Below are 18,685 nucleotides of genomic sequence, written 5' to 3' on the forward strand. Positions count from 1 at the left end.
GATTTCATAAAACATTGCTTTTTAGAGGTCTCTCAGGAACTTAGTATCTTGAAAATTAAGCTTGTCTTAGTCTTCCTTATGGGTTATATAGTATATAGAGCACACTTTGGACAATTAATTATGTAAACTTACTGGGTTCGTTAAAATTTGTTATTTATCTAATTTGTTTCTGGACTTCCATTTAATAGCCTAAAAAAGTTCATTTAAGTCTACTTGAGTTTTTGTGGTTTTCTTTCTATACAGATCACTTCTACTACAGGTACAGTTTATTTGCATATGCATAGGTAGTATTTATATATGCAGACACAGGTAAGCGTGAAGTGGTAAGGTAAATGGTCAGGCAAGATTATGGCTAGTCTCTTTAGATGTTATTTCCATGCCAGCTGATTAAATGAAGCCTTGGATACTTTAGAGCATTTTCTGTAGAATTTCTTGTGTAGTTTCTGCATGATCAGGTACCGTTAATATGTGTAATTTCATAGAATCATAGAGCCATGGAATCACAAGATTGAAAGGACCTACAAAATCATCTAGTCCAACTGTCCTCCCATTGCTACCACAAGCTACTAAACCATATATCATACTTCCTCATCCAGACACCAATTTTCTTTTTTCTTTTTTTCCTTTTTTTCCCTTTAATTAAATAACAGATCAACTAACCTAGGGACTTTTATGTTCTGCAACTTCATCATTTATTTATGCACTCCATGATAACTGCCTTTTGCAATTTTAAGGATATGATTGTTACTATAATCTTATTACCGGATAAATAAAACTTCCTATCTTACCTTAATTAAAAATCCTCATTTGGTGTGCTAGCTATGTAGATGATACCTTTCAAAAATTTTATGTACCAGATGTTTCATGCTATTGTCAAATGAGATGTACGTATCATTTTTCCATTATATTTTCTAGTCAATTTTCTTTAGCTTTAAGCATTTACTACTGTGTCAGCTGTCTATATGAACAGCTGAAAAATGGCTGGAAATGGATGCTGTAACAAGTTATGCACGTGATAGCCTTTAATTCTTCAATCTGATAGTCTTCTAAATGTTTGCGTGCTGTATTTGTGTGCCTCCTGCTGATTTTTGCTATTTACATGGTAAATTGTCTCTATATTTGTACTCAGATGTTCACTATGAATTTACAAATACCAAAAGCACAAATTTATTTTCCTTCCAATAGTTATGATTTCACAAATTATTTGGTACATGTCTATAGTCTCACAGATACACGATGATGTCTGTATTTGCAATACTACTACTTAAGGTGGCAATTGCTCCTACTTAGAATTTCTATTATTCTGATATTAATGAATCATAAAAATCAAATTTGATTCCAAATGAGTAATTTCTTGTAGCCTAAAATTATATTCAAAAGAAATACTATGTAGTTACTCTACAGTTGACTATCCAGAGCAATCTTGTCTTTTGTGGATGATCTAAGTGACAAGTTACAGATGTGCAACTTGGATATTACCAGTTCTGTCGGTCCTGTTACAGCTGTGATATAGGCAGCTAGATCATTCTTGATGCCTAATGTTGTAAATTTTACTAGTTCTGGGTTAACAGCTCTGTTTCAAACACAGGGCTGCAGACTATTAGTGGTCTAGAAGATTGTGGGAAGTAAGGTCTGTGTATTTGTATTAACTTTGTATTGTTCTTGACGAGGAGTTTAATGACAAGAAAAATGATACTGAAGAAGAAATGTTGAAGAATAGGCAGTGGTCTGAGACTTTTGAAAATCCATGTTTACTGTAGTCCTTGAAGAAATCAGGGTGTGTTTTATGTAACAGAATATCAACTAACAAAGCATCCTAATTATCATCAAATTTTTTTGTAAATTATTCAAAATGTAATCAAATAACTACTCTCCACCAAGACATGGTGACTTTTTAAGAGATGTCACCAAACAATCCCATAGAAATTTCATTAGTGTTTTAATTTGAAATACAGGATTCTATAGAAAATATGTTACTTAGAGGAGTCAATGAGGATGGGAAATAAAAAATCTTTATTAAGACGCTAACATGCATCAGGAAATTCCTTCAGATTTTAAACTTGTTTTCACTTTCTCAGAACTGGAGATTTCTTACATACACAGCTCTCTGGTGTTGATAGTTTATTTGTAATTAATGATGATTCCAGAATATGTTACAGACATATATACTGTCATATCCTTAATCATGAGGTATTTAAAATTTTCTTATTTAGGATATAACATCTTAAGAAGATTGAGGTATTTCAAGTAGGGCTTACAAGGTGTATCTAATTATTCTATCACAGTTTATTATTGTTCGTAAACTGCCACATCATTTAAATTCTTTGTAACTTTATTAAGCTTTGTATTAAAAACATTGCTTAATACTTGAAGTTGTTTCTTCTCTGGTTTAGAAAACCTATTGTTAGGGGTAAGGGGGAAAAACTTTTGCATAGCAATATGTTTTTAAATAATGCTGACAAGCAATAAGCTACAAAACCTGACTGTTCTGTTCTTTAATTGTTTATTAGATTTATTTATGTTTTGGCTCTTACAAAACCAGAAGATACAGAATTTGCCTTGACAATTTACTCTTAATGTGCTGAAGTACAAAGTATGGGAATAGGTATCCAGTATCCCTTTTGTTTCTTTCCTGAATAGAATTTGCATACTACTACTAGCTTCTGGGTTATTCTTACGTATTATAGACAGTGTATACTTAAGTTTTGGAGTATACTTATAGTTTTGGAAACATGAAAGGATAGGCTTTACAACTCTTGTTCTAATGTAATAGTTGACAAAAATAGAATTTATTCTAAGGAAGAAACGTAGAAATATATGTATTTTGTGAAGTTCGAACAGCTGATGTCAGGCCAGGACAAAAGGAAATGCTTGAAAGAAATTCTTGCATGATCTTGTTTTGCTAAAAAAAGATGCAGTGAAAAGCTGTGCGCAATTTTGAATAACAATTGTCATTCAAGTCCATTGGCATCTGTAAAAATGCAATTGTTAGCTGCCTAATGACATATATTTGCATGGTAATGGACTAGCTGTTCTTGCTTAATTTTCTATGCAAGAATAGATCTTGCTATTTCTATTTCTATCCTGTCAATTAAAATCCAAAATAATTTCTGCTACCTGTAGGAGTCAGTAAAATATTGTTTGTTTGTCTTAGTGAATAATTTACATTCCATTTCAATTTTCATTATGTACATTTTTGCTCTACATTCTGTAAAGTTAACTCTTCGTACTGTGTTGCAGAAATACTGTGTTTTGGAAAATTCTTTTCCTGTGTTAGGCATTTCTAGGCTTAGTGCATTAAGATAACGAAAGATTTCATCTTTCACCTTCTTCTCCCTTTGACTCAGAGTGTTTTTGTATGTGCTTTTGGTATGGGGAGTAATCAATTACTATATAAATCTAATAAAGTTAAAATAAATTACCCTGAAATGCATGGAAATAAAATTAATTTCAACTAAGTATTAACTTCCTACAATTTAAATATATTTGACTAAGGCTACACATCAAAGATAGCGTAGATTGTGTTACATTGTTCTGAAAGGATTTCCGTTAGTATCAAGAAATCTGTAGTTTAGCACTGATTCCATAACTAAGCATCCAGTGTAAATCAAAATATAAAGCTAGATCATAAATACGAGTGTTTGGAAATTTTAAAGTAATTCATTTTAATAGTAATTATAAAATTCCAAATCAACCAAAAACCAATCAACACACATAAACAAAAAATATGTTACTGTTCTGTATCTTTCAAAGCGGAATCATTATGTTTCATATGGTTAAATATTTTTTTATCAAGAAGCATCCTTTCTTTATTGATGTTGCATACACAGTCTGTTTTTTTCAATTTAAGGGTTTTGTGTTGTCGTGCTTAATGCTTGAGGCTTACTGTAGAACTTTCTGGGTCCAAAACTCTCTTAACCGTAGCTCTGAATGGTAATGACATCATGCCCCTAATCCTTTCATTTCCATGTTGTGGCAGAAAGTACTATATCATGTTTTGCATCACCACAGCTGGTGCCTCTGAATTGCCTGTACACTTCTGTGTTGAACAAAAAGGAGACATTAGGCATCTGCATCCAGAAGCTGAGGTCTCATTGAGATCACAGAGCTCACAGAAATAAAGTGCTGCAATAAGTGGGAGTAGGCTCTTTAACAAGGTCAGGCAAGCATAGCAGGGAGTTTGCCTGTATGTGACAACACAGCAAGGATACCTGGAGCTTGGCTTGTTCAGCTTTTTTTTGCTGTTGTTTTTCAATATTTGAAAAAACTTTTCACTTTGAAAAATATAAAAATCTGCTAACATATAAGATTTGTATATTAAACATTTTAAACTTCAGTATGGATTACCTTATAAAAAATTTTTATTTCATATACTTTACTCCATTAAATTATTAATTCTGAATAGTGATCCTCATGAACTATTGTTATGTCACCAAGGGGAAAGGGAAATAATACATATAAACAGTTGTGCCTTCATTTAGAACTGGTAATCAAGCTATTCTGGTTTTGTGGTGAACGCTTTTGATCAAGAACTACTAGTAAGCCATGTGTGTTGTTCTCATTAATATTTTGCTTAAAGTGTACTTTTCATTCTGTAGCTGTTAAGCACTAAAATTTTGAACTGTGTCCTGGCAGTTGAGGGGAAGTCACAACACAAGTGATAAGCAGTTTTGTTATTTCTTAGAATTAGGCTAAGCATTAGTGAATTATATTTAGTTTTCCAGGTGACGGTTCTATTTAGTGAAGTGCAAAGGATGACATTTTAACCTAGATAAAGATAGGCAGCATTCCTTGGGGAGAAGTGAAGAAACTGCAAAACTCAATTCCTAATGAAGAAGCTTGGGGTAGATTTCATTAAGTTCTTCAGGGAAAAAATGGATGGATAAATTGATCTGTCGATCAGTGTCCCCAGGTGTTCATTTTCAGTAGAAGTAGTAGTTAAGAATTGGATACAAATAAAAGAATGTTTTTTTTTTAAGGACATAGCTGGGTAAAACAAAATAATGTCTTGAAGCTAAAATAAAGTGTATATTCCTATACTTGCATTTAGTGTCACCAGCGCTCTAATGGTAAGGCAGTAAAGTGCCTCAAAGAGTCAGTGTGCTTCTCCTAAAAGGTGAATTCACCATTTATGAGCTGCTATAGAGAATGCTATTATGAAAGTGACGTTTCCCTGTGGGAAAAGTTATTGTTACTGTTCAAGGCAGAAGAAAGGGTTTTTGAATTTCAGGTATCTGATTAAAAATTTCTTAACTGATTTTAGACACTTTTGTTATGTATACGTGTAGTGTGTGTTTTCTTTCTCATCTAAGAGAATATGTGGCAACTTCTGGTAGTGTCTAGTTATGTTTTCCTGATAACACAGATGTATTAGTCCTTGTGGGTATTCAGAGTAACATACTTTTCAGTGCTACAGTAACTCACGAGCGTGTTTCAGGGGAATTATAGCTTGGAACATGCAGCACTAGGGGAATCCAAGTGCTTACTGTGGTGAATATTAAATGAAGTCTTTGGCAAGAATGGTTGATTTGTTTAATGCTTGAAGAAAATTCTGTGGAGATAACCTGGCTGGAGACATTTGTCTTTTCCTTTCTTTTGTATTTTTGTCTTTTAAAAGCTTTGGTTTTCCGAGAGCAGCAGCAAATGCTTTTAGCACTAGAGCTATATGCACCAAGCTAGCTTTGAACTGCAAAGTACAGATCTAATTACACAGCTTGTAGCTGTGGAACTGCTTCTCTCTATTCTAAATTACTTTTCCTAACTTATTTGCATAATTTAATGCACAGAGATTTTCCATGGAAATAGAATATTCTCTGACACACTTAAGACATGCTAAATTAACCTGTTAAAGTCTTATGTTGCTGTTTCACAACAATTTTTTTTTTTCTTTTCTTTTTTTTTTAGGAAGAACATGCAGCAAGGTTCATACGTAGCTAAGGGTTGTTCTTTGTAAAAATTTGGTGATGTTACTGATATTTTAAATAAACATTATCCATAAGATTGTGCACCTCTAGTAGCTAATGAAACAGTCCTTTTAATCAGACTGGCTGGCTATCTCTCATTGATAATTTATTTTTATTTTGGCAAGTTGTGCAACAATATTAAATTACAAATTTTGTCAGGTGTTGATATGTGATTGTAACATATATAAAAGTCAATTCATTCCACTGCACATTGTTAGTTTATGAAATTCACCTTCCTTTTTTTTTTAAAGAAAGCAAATGCTACACATCTGAGAATTAGATATCCTTCTGTAAGAGCTGCAGAAAGTCTCTGAGTACAGAACAGTTATATCAGCATTTGTTTTGTAATTACTGCTTGATGAATGACAAGTTCTTATGTGTTCCTTGAGTGAATGATTGCTGTCATATCAGATGTTGTCACACAATGATTCTGTGAAAAGCCATGTAGAAGATGGAATATCAAATTTGCTCTGTGGCTACTGAATATTCTGAAGGCTTTTATGCATGAGGTTTCTTATAATTCCTCATGTAGTGCAAGATATTTAGCAAGCTAAGGAAACAGCTATGTATGATGACATCTTCATTACAGAGAATCAAAATAGTGTAATGGATACTATAAAAATAATATATTAAACAGAGATGGTCTGTTATGAAAAGTTAGATTCTCTCTGCCTTTAATAGTATATGTGGTGTTTACACAAGCAGAAGTTTCTGAAATAAGTGTCTTCAGAAATACATATTATCAGGGCTTTCAAATTTTGAGAACTAGAACATAGGAATCATTGGTCTGATGATAGTGCTCTTAGTTTCTACAGAGTTAATAGCTCTGCTTTGAGTTTTTCAAGTCACAGTAAGCTGTGTGATCTCACATCTTCAGTATCAACGTCAGTCTGGGAATGCAGTTAACCGTAGATTCACTTGCAAAATGTGCATATGAAGAAACAATGCCACGTGCATTTTTCTTGATTTCCATAATCCTGTTTTCTTGTAATGATTAGTCTTACAGCAAATGCTGTTATGGAATTGTTAATTTTGTCTTTGGGATGGGGTTTTGATCAGTGTGCTTGATAACACAAGGTGAATACAAGATGAATTGAGCATTGTCTGCTTCACATACAGAATGTGGCAAATAATGCTTAAACATAAGGGATGTTAACTGCACGTTGTATTGATTTAAGTCTGGCTTCCCAACTTAGCACTATCCTACTGTGTATATATATATATTTTTCTACAGTATAGGTGCAATGTAGAGCCTGAATTGTAGCTGTATTCCTTTCTAAAAAACGAGCCTACTCATTCAGGTCAGGGTTAACAATTGCAGGGTTATTTTCCTGGGTTACTTCTGCCTATTATTATTCCTATTCATGCACTTGAAACATCTTCCAGTCCTCTATTAGAGAAACATGCTGCTTGTTTTCCAGTTATTGTGGAAATCACAGCATGGAATAGCACTTGGAGGGAAAGTCCCATTTAATTTCAGATTCATGTAGGCAGAATGTACAACTAAAACAACTACACTTGCCAAATGCTGTATAAATTCTATATTGATGTGTCTTTCATAGCAATAATTTGTTGTTGTTGCTTTTTAAATTAGTCTTCTAACATTTCAAAGAAAATCAAGGCACCAAACACTGAAAAATGATTCAGATTCTTCTGGGACAAACTGATTATTATTTGAATGATATACTTTGAAGTGTGTTAACTGAAAGGTCTTGCTGGAGTAGTGCTATGCAATAATTTTAGAAATGTTCAGTGGCCAAGATTTAAATACACAAATGTATTTAGATTTATCAATTTGCATAATACTCTATAGCAAAGTGTCACCTATTAAATTTTACCTTCATACAGAAATTTAGATTAACTCGACTTTCTTATTTTTCTGTGTAGTTAAAATTAGACATGAATGTTACTGCTTCATCCACCAAGTGTATTGTTAGCACGTTTTCATCCTGAGTAAAGAACTGTATTGTATCTTCTATGAAGGTGAAAAAGAGTTAAGGGCAGGGAAGAAGCCTGAAAAGTAAAATAAAAATAAAAGTAAAAATTCTAAGCCTTTGGAATAGTAATTATCTTTTTGCTGTTGTTTGTTTTGGTCTAAGCAGAACCACATGATAGTGACAGTTAATAAAGGTTCTGCCTGATTATGATTAGAACTAAGAGAAATTTTCTTTGCTTTTAGAATTCCAAGAATGGGCTTTATTCAAGTATTGCAGTTACTGCTTATTTACATAATTGCGAAGATTCTTCAGTGAAGGGCCTATTTTCTACTCTCATCTTTTCTGGGGCTAGCATTCTGTTCTCTATTTTGTGTTACTGTGGTGACTTAGTTCTACCACATGTCATTTCCCAGTAGTGCCTTTTTGCTCCTTTCTAAAAATAGTTCTAGCAACTGAAGTGTTACACCTACAATGCTTTCTATACTGCAGTTTGTTTAGTTTGAATGTCACAGTATTTCTCTGTGTCTTGTTTAAACAATTCCTAAAAAATTGTAGCCTGGTTAATTAAGAAGTTTGTTGGATTTAAGTACACTCTTGTGTGCAGATCAGCTTGTAAGTTTACAGCTACTTTGTACGCTTTGATATAAAAGTACACAATTTTTGATTGGCTTTATTAGTTCCTTTCCAACTTTAAAAGCATTCCTCTTTGCAGCTTTTCTTTGAGCCTTGTTCTTCTAGGAACAAAAGATCCATAAGCCTCAAAAATTCAGTCACACCATGCTTAATTTGATCTTTGATTATGGATTCTAGAAAGGTCTGGAGGACAAATAAGGTGTTTATCAATATTAGTGTTATATAAACATCATTCAAATAAGATGTTTATCAATATTAGTGTTATATAAACATCATTCTCCAATTTTACATTTTATATTTAAGTTATTCAAAATTAATGCAAGACTGAAATAAAATAGAATCTAAAATTTTAAAATACACTGTAAAACCAATCGACAAACCTATTTTGTGGTTGAATCTTAAAACCCCTTATTACATATATCTGTTGTTGGTTGTTTGGGTTTTTTGTTTTGTTTTTAAGAAGTCAGTGTGTCAAATACCTCCTAATGCGCAAGCCTGGATAAAAAGGCCATTTCTATTTAATAGGCAGTACTGTATTTCCTCATTTTCTTTACTTTCAGAAATTACCTGTTTTCAGAAGATGAATTTTTAATCTCTTAAACAAAGAATCAAATGTTAGTATGACTTCATATTTAAAGGAAACAAGTTAATAAAGTATAAAATCAATTGGATTTAAAATTAAAGGTTATGAAGTGAGAATTCACTGAAGATGACTTGATGGAACTCGTAATGAAAGGAATTTAATCTTATTTTTTAGGCTTTCTATAAAAAGAATTTTCAAAAGGATAAATAGGCAATCCTTAAATAATCAATGAAGACATGAAGATATGCATATGCTCTGTTATGCTATAGCCTCTTTTTGAAGAAATTTTAAAAAGATTTTGCTAATAAGTATTTTAATTTAAACAAAATGATTATGTTTACCGTGGCATGTATCTGAGAATATTTTTACTCTGATCAAAGCTAATAATTATAGAAATCACAACATTACTGAAATGATCATGGAAAGATGTATCAAATAAGCTAAAGCAAGTCACGTGTAATTCTTCCAGATATCAGATATGCATACAGCATTTTTTCTCTTTTCTCTCCTCCTTATGTTGTCACCTGTTTTCATTTTGATTATTTTTAATGATAAATTTATAGTTTATATAAATTTACAGCTACTTTATAGAATTTGTGTATTTTTATATCAAAGTGTACGTTTCTAATTAAATTATAAATGTCTAAATTCAGAACAGAAGTAATAACTTGTTTAATTATGCCCTTAAATATAGCTAACTCATTCATTAATAATGTTTTATTTGAAAATATTTCAGTAATATGCCATAGGTTGATGCAAGGATATTGCTGCCAAAAGAACCAAATTAAAAGCACAGGGTTGTCTGGAATTTGACATACCTGTCATAAAATGCAACTGAAACTGACTTAAAATAGATCTGTAGCTATATGCTTAAATTGATTCAGCTTACTTATTAGCCAGTCATTCAAACATTTCCAAGTGGGAGTTTTAGGAACACAAAAATTGTCATATGAGATCAAACCAAAGAGCTGTCTGACCAAGTATGTGTTGTCAATTTATGCAAACAGCAAGCAACACAAAATTCTCAGGGGGAAAATATTGAGTGTTTTCTATAGCTTACCTTTCCCAGCAGTGTGTGGCTATCAGACATTCCAAGCTGTTATTTGCACTGTAATTAACTGACATTTAATCACTAGTGATAGATATTCTCCATCATTGACTGGCACAAAATAATTACATTCCAATAAGGCATAATTGAACAAGTAGAAGAAGAAGCAGTCGTCATTTACTTTGGTTAAACCAGTCATTTATATCTTTTTGTTGATTCTTCATGGTAGCTGGCAGGAATTCAGGCATTATGCAGACACACATACTTATAGGAAGGTACATGTTGGTCTTACAATTTTTCTTTTGAAGTCTTCTAGTGGGTTTGAAATAACTCACTCCTTCATATGGTTTATTCCATATTTTCTTACCTTAATGGATCCTGTCCATGCTTAATGAATTTTCTGTCCATTCCTATTAATTAAATAAGCATTAATTCCATTGTATGTATAAATGACAGTTTGTTGAATCATATCTTGTCTGTGCTTGACTGAATGAATGATCCCTGGTTTCCTATAGAAAAAATCTTTCTTCCCATTAGAACCATTGTTCATATTAAATATGTCTTGCAGTAAATTTTAATTTATAGCAGTTTAAACTGGTTCGTATACATTTCTAAAGAGATAGTTATTAACATTTCATTGTAACCACCATATATGGTGGTAAAAATAATAAGTGACCATGAGATTGTGTGAATGATGCATTAACGTATTTTCAAAATCTATTGTAGACAGGGGTTCAAATCAATTCAAAGATGCTTTCTATTTTATTGATAATTCTCCTTCTATCAATTTTTTTACCATTTTATTATCTTTTTGCTCAATCCTTAGTTGGTATTTTCAGAGTGTCCATTGTCTTTAAGGTATCTTTATAAGTGATGGTATGGGGTTTACACCCAACAAATGTCGAATGTGTATCTGCATGCATGTTTTGCATTTGTTCTTACTTTATCTTCTCTTTGATTGTCAAGTGTCTTGGGACTATAATATCCTCTAAAGACTCTTTATAGTCGGTTTTTGTTTCAACTGTCTTGCATAGTCAAATCATACCATTAAATAATTTATCACTTCTGTATTTGCTTTCCAGATCATTTAGAATGTGTCAAACAGCGCTTCTATTTTTCCTCAATGGCATTTTCTTCACTATTTGAAAAAGAACTATTTCTTTTAACACTGATTGTTACCTATCTTTTAAAGACTAAAGAATTAGAAATGAGAACCTTTTCAGAAGCTCTTGAAAAACATTATGATAATATAGACAGGATCATCCTTTAATTTCTCTAAAGCTACATTATTTTTCATCATGCTGCCATGCATTTATCCATTTAATTTGTTCTTACAGTAGAGAATATTTTATTATTAAGGTCTTTTGATTATTTCAGACTTCAGTCATTTCTCATCAGCTCTATTTCTTTCTGTCTTAAGGTGATGGTGTTTGTTCATGCTAGAAATGCCACAGTCAGAACTGCTATGGCTCTTCGAGAAAAAGCAAAAAACAATGGCCATATTTGTCACTTCTTGTCACCTCAAGGATCAGATTATGGACAAGCTGAAAAACAGGTGGGTGAATCATTTATATTGGTAATTTTTGCAATCCTAATTTTGCTTTTATGATGCTATCCAGTATGGGAACGTGGTTTTGAACTTCTTAGAAAATATGTTTTGCTCAGGAAGGAGCAGTGGAATTTCTGAATTATATAGATGTGGAAAGTAAAGAATAATGCCAAAGATGAATGAAGATAAACCAATACTGTTACTTACAGTTAGCTGTAATTTTGCAGGCATTGTTTGATTTCTCAAGTCCATTGTATCATTGAGGAGGGAGGCTTTTTATCAGAAAGAATTGGGGAAACTAGAGAAGAAGGATTTTGGTGCTCATGGATCACAGTAATCTTTATGCAATCTCCAACCCAGGAAGTCCCTAAGCCACTGATTTTTACTGTCTTGGGAGAGTATGCATCTCCTTCATTTTGCGCTCTTTCCATAAACATTTGCTACTCTTCACCTTTTGTGACAGAAAACTGTCCTAAAGTATTAACCTGACATCATCAGTAGATTTATTACCTTTCCAAGACTATCTGACTTTCTCATACATTATCTAGTGATGGGCAATCAAAAAGTAATTGTTCTAAGAATTGAAATTGGGAAAGATTGGAAAGTGGGAAGAATTTGACTCTTACAAGGGCTTAGCCCCCTTAATCTGGTTCTGTATGAGAAGTTTGAAAACAGTATACTTTTATGCATTTTTACAGTTCTTTCCCTGCACAAATTGTGTTATGTGACCTCAAATTTTTTTCTTATGTAGTAATTTCATCTCCAACAATTTCTTTTCACCTACTCAAGCAATATGCCTGTATTTCTGCTGAGAAAAGGTTTCCAAAACAATTCTCAGTTTTTTGCTATATATGACTTTTGCATTTGGGGATATATTATTTGAGGTAATGTCTGGTGTCTTGTTAATATTCCCTGAAGGGTAATGTTTTTCCTCTCTCTGAACTAAATAACTAAACATAAAAGAAATACCTTTTCATTATATAAAGCTTAATCTATACATAACATACCTTCTCTCACTGGTAAACACGGTGATAAAATTTTAAATACTTTTGTCACCTCTGAATTAGGAATTGGATAGATTGGGAGGAAGGGAGTTAGAATCTTCATCTATTTGAGATGTTATATACACTACCTTACTTTATTGCTCTGAAGAGAATGGGGGAGATATTCATTCAGATCTATTAATTATTAATGGAGCAGAGATATTGCTGTTAGTAAACTCAAATTTCTGTGATGTAGAGAAAATTATAAATTAGAGAAGATTTTGATTGTGTTCTTTTTCAAGATACTTCTGATAACTGTAATAAATATTTATAGAGATATACTAAATGATAAGTTATCCTTATCTTTCATCAATAGTATATTAAAATTTTCCTCTTTTTTGCGGCTGCTAGTAACTGCTGCATTTTAAAAATATCATCAAAACTGAACCTGGAAATCTGTTATTTCTACCGTAACACTGAAAATTAATGCTGAATCTCTTTTCATTAGACTTTTTAGAACAAAATCTTTATTAAAATAATATTAGATTTTCATTAGATTAGGAAAAACAATAAATTCAGTAATTGAAAATACCAGTATTTGTTTAGGCACTCAAAATTACTACTCATGAAGTTAGGAAAGATGATGCTCTGGTTTCAGTGGTGCATCCTATGTGATGTTTCTGTCATCAGGTACAAGGGCTGCTCTGAAAGTATTACCTCCTGTTTTGTTATGTTGTCCCACAACATCAAAGGCAGATGTTGGTGATATGACAGTAGAGGCTGGACCTTCCCACCAGTATTCCATTACATTTTGTTGCTGTGTGACAGATGGCAGCAGCAGGACAGTCTAACAGAATAGCATCTGATGTGGAAGTGCATAGGAAGCAAAGATGTGAAGTTGAATTCCTCCATGCAGAAACATTGCACCCACTGACATTCATCAACTCTTCCTGAGCATTTATGGAGACCAGGCTGTGGATATGAGCACAGTGAGGTGGTGGGTGACAGCAATAGTGTGTCACCTTCACTGGCACGAATTTTTACAAGTGAGGCATTCAGGCTTTTGTTCATTGTTGATGAAAATGCATAGCTAATAGTGGTGAAAAATGTTGCAAAACAGTGTTTTGTTGCTGAGAATCTTCTCTATCAAATAGTGTTATTGTGCTCTTTGTATGTGTTGCATTTTCCATGGAAATAAATGCGATACATTACTTCCAGAGTGATTGACATGTTTGTCCAACACACTGTGTATTTCAGTGAAAAGTACTTCTGTTTATTCACTTACTCTTTTCATCCTGGCATTAAATCAATTATAAAACATGTTCTTATGTTGCGAAGAATCAGAGGAACATCACAGAGAAAATTTAAGATCTAAGTCTGTTTTGAATACAAATTTTTGCTGCCTGTGCCTGGACAATGAATTAAGGTAGCATTTATAGTACAAATTAAGACTGGTAGATAAAAGTGCTTTGTAGACTGGTTGGCTGCATTTCTGAAATAACTTTTTTTTCTGAGAGTATTTATCTATCACACAGAAATCTAAGGGAAACTGAGTAAACCAAGACAGTAAATTTGTCAGTCTTCTGTCCTCCTACATTCCAAAATCACTTATACACGCTTTTCTTGTGAATCCAAGCATCGGTTCTAAATCAAATTTGAAGTTCTTTAATAACGACTGTAGTTAAAAATGTTGATCTGTGCAAAAGATTGTAGAACAGCTGAGTTTACTTCAGAAGATATTTATGGAAGCATTCTAATTTGGGGGATAAAGCAAAATGGCTTTCATCATTAAAAGCAAATGAATTATTTTATATTTTATCAGATCCTTTAATTCTTTTCACAACTTTCTGCATGATTGCAATAGCATCTCACATGCTATAATGTAACCAGAAATTATGGATTCATAGTTTTTATAAACAGGGAGGACCAACTATTTCGCTGTTGCAGCAAGGAGAGAGCGTTGGTTTTGTTTATCATAAGACAGATTATATGACCTGAGGAAGTAGTCTCAAGTTGCACCAGGTGAGGTTTAGAGAGAACGTGAGAAAGAATTTCTTCACTAAGGAGAGTGGTCGAGCATAGGACTGTGTTGCCCAGGAAAGCGGTACAGTCCCACTCGCTGGAGGTATTTTAGAAATGTGTGGACATAGCACAAAGGGACATGGTATAGTGATGTGGCTCGATAGTTCAGTTTCCTGGTTGGATTTGGTGATCTTGAAAATGTTTTTCAACTTAAATGGTTCCATGGTTCTATGTTTATCACGTGACATGCAGAACTGAGCGAGGCCTGACTTTGTGTTTGAGCTGCAGCAACTTTATTTCTGATGTGCATATAGTCTTATGTCATTTTTTATCTCTGAATTGATCTACCTACTACTCTAAGTCTAGAATCTTATGCTAGTTGTCATCGTGGTTTCAGATTTTTCACTGTATAAGATCTTATTCATCTAAATAGAAACGAAATGCTGTTAGGAGTAGGCCAAGCTACACAATAGATCTCTTAATGGCAAATTTCTGGTGTCCAACAGATTTTACTGGAAAGACCATTGATGCATGCTCTTCCTTAGATATCTGCTGTTGTCTGCTACTGGGAGAGACTACTGTGCTACGCAAACTTTTGGTCTGACCTGGTACAGCTATTCTTATGCATAATACAATAAGCTAAATCCATCTTATTCAGTAAATTGAGGATTAGAATTATGAATACATGGCTTGTAAGAGCTTTTCAGGATTCTTTTTAAAATCCATTTTCAAAACATAACCTAGATGTTTTTGTTCCAAGATATCTTAAAGCTCAAAAGCTCAAACTGTAAGTGAACCAAATAGCTCTGGAACTGACCTGTCCTTGTAACAATTTACTATTGCTTCAGAATACTTCTGATTTCCAAGTAGTGCCTTTAATCAACGTGATCATATTGTAAACTTTTGATGACCAATACAAATATGAAATATCCATGAGTCATATTAGATCTCTGAATAAAATCATTAGGTATTCATCAAATTGAAATTTATAGATGCAATTAATTTGTTTGATCATCATTGTCTAATTTTAATCTCCTTAGTACATGACATTCATTTTATACAGTACTAAATTCATAGTGCTGTGCCATATAAATGAAATTTCTGGCAGAAGTCTAAATGTATTATATCATAGGTGTCTGATGCAGAGATTAATTTAGGCTTCATGATGATAATATCATGTTTTTCTGATAAGAGCTATCTTGTATAAGGTGATGTTTACTGGCATCCCAATTATCAGACTGAAAGCCATTCAGTCTTGCTGTTTTGTTTGACATTAAATTTTGCAGTATGTGGCAGAGAATAATCTAGATAATGTAATAAGGTCTTTATTTTGTATTCTATATACAGTGATCACTGTAGTCAGTGAAGAAGCATACTGAAATGCAGAATAAGACATACAAGAATAATGGCCAAATCCTACATTTTGTAGTTTAGATACAACAGGTGCGATTGAAGGCTACTTGAACTTACAGGAGGTGCAGAAAAAATAGAACAGTTAAGAGTATTGTGTGCTTTTCTGGCCTTTAAAATATGAAAGCAGTTCTACTAGTCTTCTTAATTAATCAGATGTTTTTAAATTATTAGAAATTATTTTTTAGAGAACATTCATCAAATATTTGATGTGTAATCGTTTGTTTGACATTTAATTATTTCAGAGCAAATCCTCATTTTGTTTTTGTTTTATTAATAACATATCTAATATTTGATAAGCCAGTAAAGAAACTATGAAAATAAATGAGTATCTATATTCAAATGAATTCAGCTATATTAAATGTCAGACACATACTGACGTTCTCTATTTGTTTTAAAATTACTATATTTTTTACTTTTGGAAAATGGTTGCTAATTATCTCTCCAAGAATGGAATGAAGCTCTTCATATTTCGTTCATAGTGTATTTTATTCAGTAGTCCTGTTAAAAGTGAGAGATAAAATGTGTGTGGTCCTGAAAATTGCCAGGTTGAAAAAAAAATGCGTTCTCTGTAGTGCAGTCCTACTCTTTTGGTAGACCTGTAGAAGTTCAAATTAAGTAGGATTCTGTTGGACATTTAGGTTTGAAGAGTCCAGTTTACAGTAGAAGTATATTCTTATCTTTGCATTTGGTTTTGAATACAAAGTCTCAACTGAATCCAGGGCATAATTAATTATATAATTTTATAGTAGTTCAAAAAAAGTTTGCTTTGATTGAAGGAAAGCAGGCAAACCTGTCTTAAAGCGGTGTATTTTTTCATTATTTTGGAATAACATTACTCCAAAAAAATAAAAAAATTGGTTTAGGTATGTTGAATATCAAGACAATCTTCAGCTAACTATTTGCTATTCCTTTGTTCTATAGAATAATACCGTTGCTGTAAGGGGCAGTGTCCTCAGTGTTAATATACAAGGGTTGCTCTGAAAGTATTACCTTCTGTTTTGTTATGTTGTCCCACATCAGAGGTAAATGTTGGTGATATGACAGTAGAGGCTGGACCTTCCCACCAATATTCCATTACATTTTGTTGCCATGTGACAGATGGCAGCAGCAGGACAGTCTAACAGAATAGCATCTGATGTGGAAGTGCACAGGAAGCAAAGATGTGAAGTTGAATTCCTCCATGCAGAAACATTGCACCCACTGACATTCATCAACTCTTCCTGAGCATTTATGGAGACCAGGCTGTGGATATGAGCACAGTGAGGTGGTGGGTGACAGCAATAGTGTGTCACCTTCACTGGCACGAATTTTTACAAGTGAGGCATTCAGGCTTTTGTTCATTGTTGATGAAAATGCATAGCTAATAGTGGTGAAAAATGTTGCAAAACAGTGTTTTGTTGCTGAGAATCTTCTCTATCAAATAGTGTTATTGTGCTCTTTGTATATGTTGTATTTTCCATGGAAATAAAGAGGAGGCATTACTTTCAGAGCAGCCTGTATTTTGTCCTTCAGAGAGGCACTTCTGTTATCAAGTGTTAGCATAAATGCATTCTTACTTATATATTTGTAAGAAATTTGTTATCTAAATTGAAATTTTACATATTCAATGAAAAATGCTGCATGAAGAAAAAATTCTTTCTTGACTTTCAAAAGACGGTTCCTTTCTTCCTTTTTAAACAGAAGGTACACTCTTCATGCTAATTTATTGTGTTATTGTGCTCCAAAATATATTTTTTCATCAGTTTTAAACACTAATTTGTATTTTTTGATGAATCTAGTTCAAAATTAAGTGCATTTTTCTGTATTTGGCATTCTAAGTAGATAAGAAGTTTTCGATAAAAAGCATCTTTCTTCTTTAAAACTGCTGTATTGCTGTTCTGTAAACCCAATATTGTACAAACATTAAGATTCAGAATTATATTTTTTTTATCAGCAGATAGGAGAAATGCAGATAACTGGCTCAGCTAATAAAGAAACATTATAGCTCAAAAATCACATAGTTACGGTGATTGGATGATAATCGGGATTGATGTTGATCAACCTGTTTAGCATACTGTAAGTTACTTCCTATACATACGGTCTTTACCAGGAAAATGGACTGCAAGTGAAAGGTTGCTTCATCTTCTCTTGATATATTTGAGGCATCAAGTTTTGTATCTATACATATTTTAAATACTTTGAGTATATTATCAGGTGATTTGCGTGATGAAGTTTTATTAGAACAAAGTGATTCCATTTTAGTAGAGTGTGGAGTTAGATTTTACATCCCCAATGATTGTCCAGTCTAAACTGTTGCATAAGACCTCACCAAATTCCTTCTCTGCATCTGTAGAGACATCTGTACTCAGTTTAGCACCTGCAGGAATGGAAAATTCCCTCTTCTATTACTAATTTTTTTCTCTCGTGCTTATCTGCAGCTGGAATTTATCCAGCTTCAATTCCCACTGGATCGTGTTTTGACTTTTAAATGATAAATTTAAGTCTTCTCATGCAGGAGAAGTTTTTTTTTTGTTGTTTTTTTTTAGTCAACTAAATTAAGTCTTTTTAGACTATT

General features: G+C 32.8%; 1 protein-coding gene across 3 annotated transcripts in view; it reads left to right on the forward strand.

The window, feature by feature from the left end:
- Positions 1 to 18,685, forward strand: part of ASCC3 (activating signal cointegrator 1 complex subunit 3) — a 252,676-nt gene that overhangs the window by 114,901 nt on the left and 119,090 nt on the right. For all 3 annotated transcript variants that reach the window (XM_090135956.1, XM_031611074.2, XM_090135957.1), the window contains exon 14: positions 11,585 to 11,719. In XM_090135956.1, coding sequence (XP_089992082.1) covers positions 11,585 to 11,719 — 135 coding nt within the window. The remainder of the gene's footprint in view (positions 1 to 11,584; positions 11,720 to 18,685) is intronic.

This window comes from Phasianus colchicus, chromosome 2 (assembly GCF_987193195.1).
Source record: "Phasianus colchicus chromosome 2, bPhaCol1.hap1.1, whole genome shotgun sequence".
NCBI classification, from domain to species: Eukaryota; Metazoa; Chordata; class Aves; order Galliformes; family Phasianidae; genus Phasianus; species Phasianus colchicus.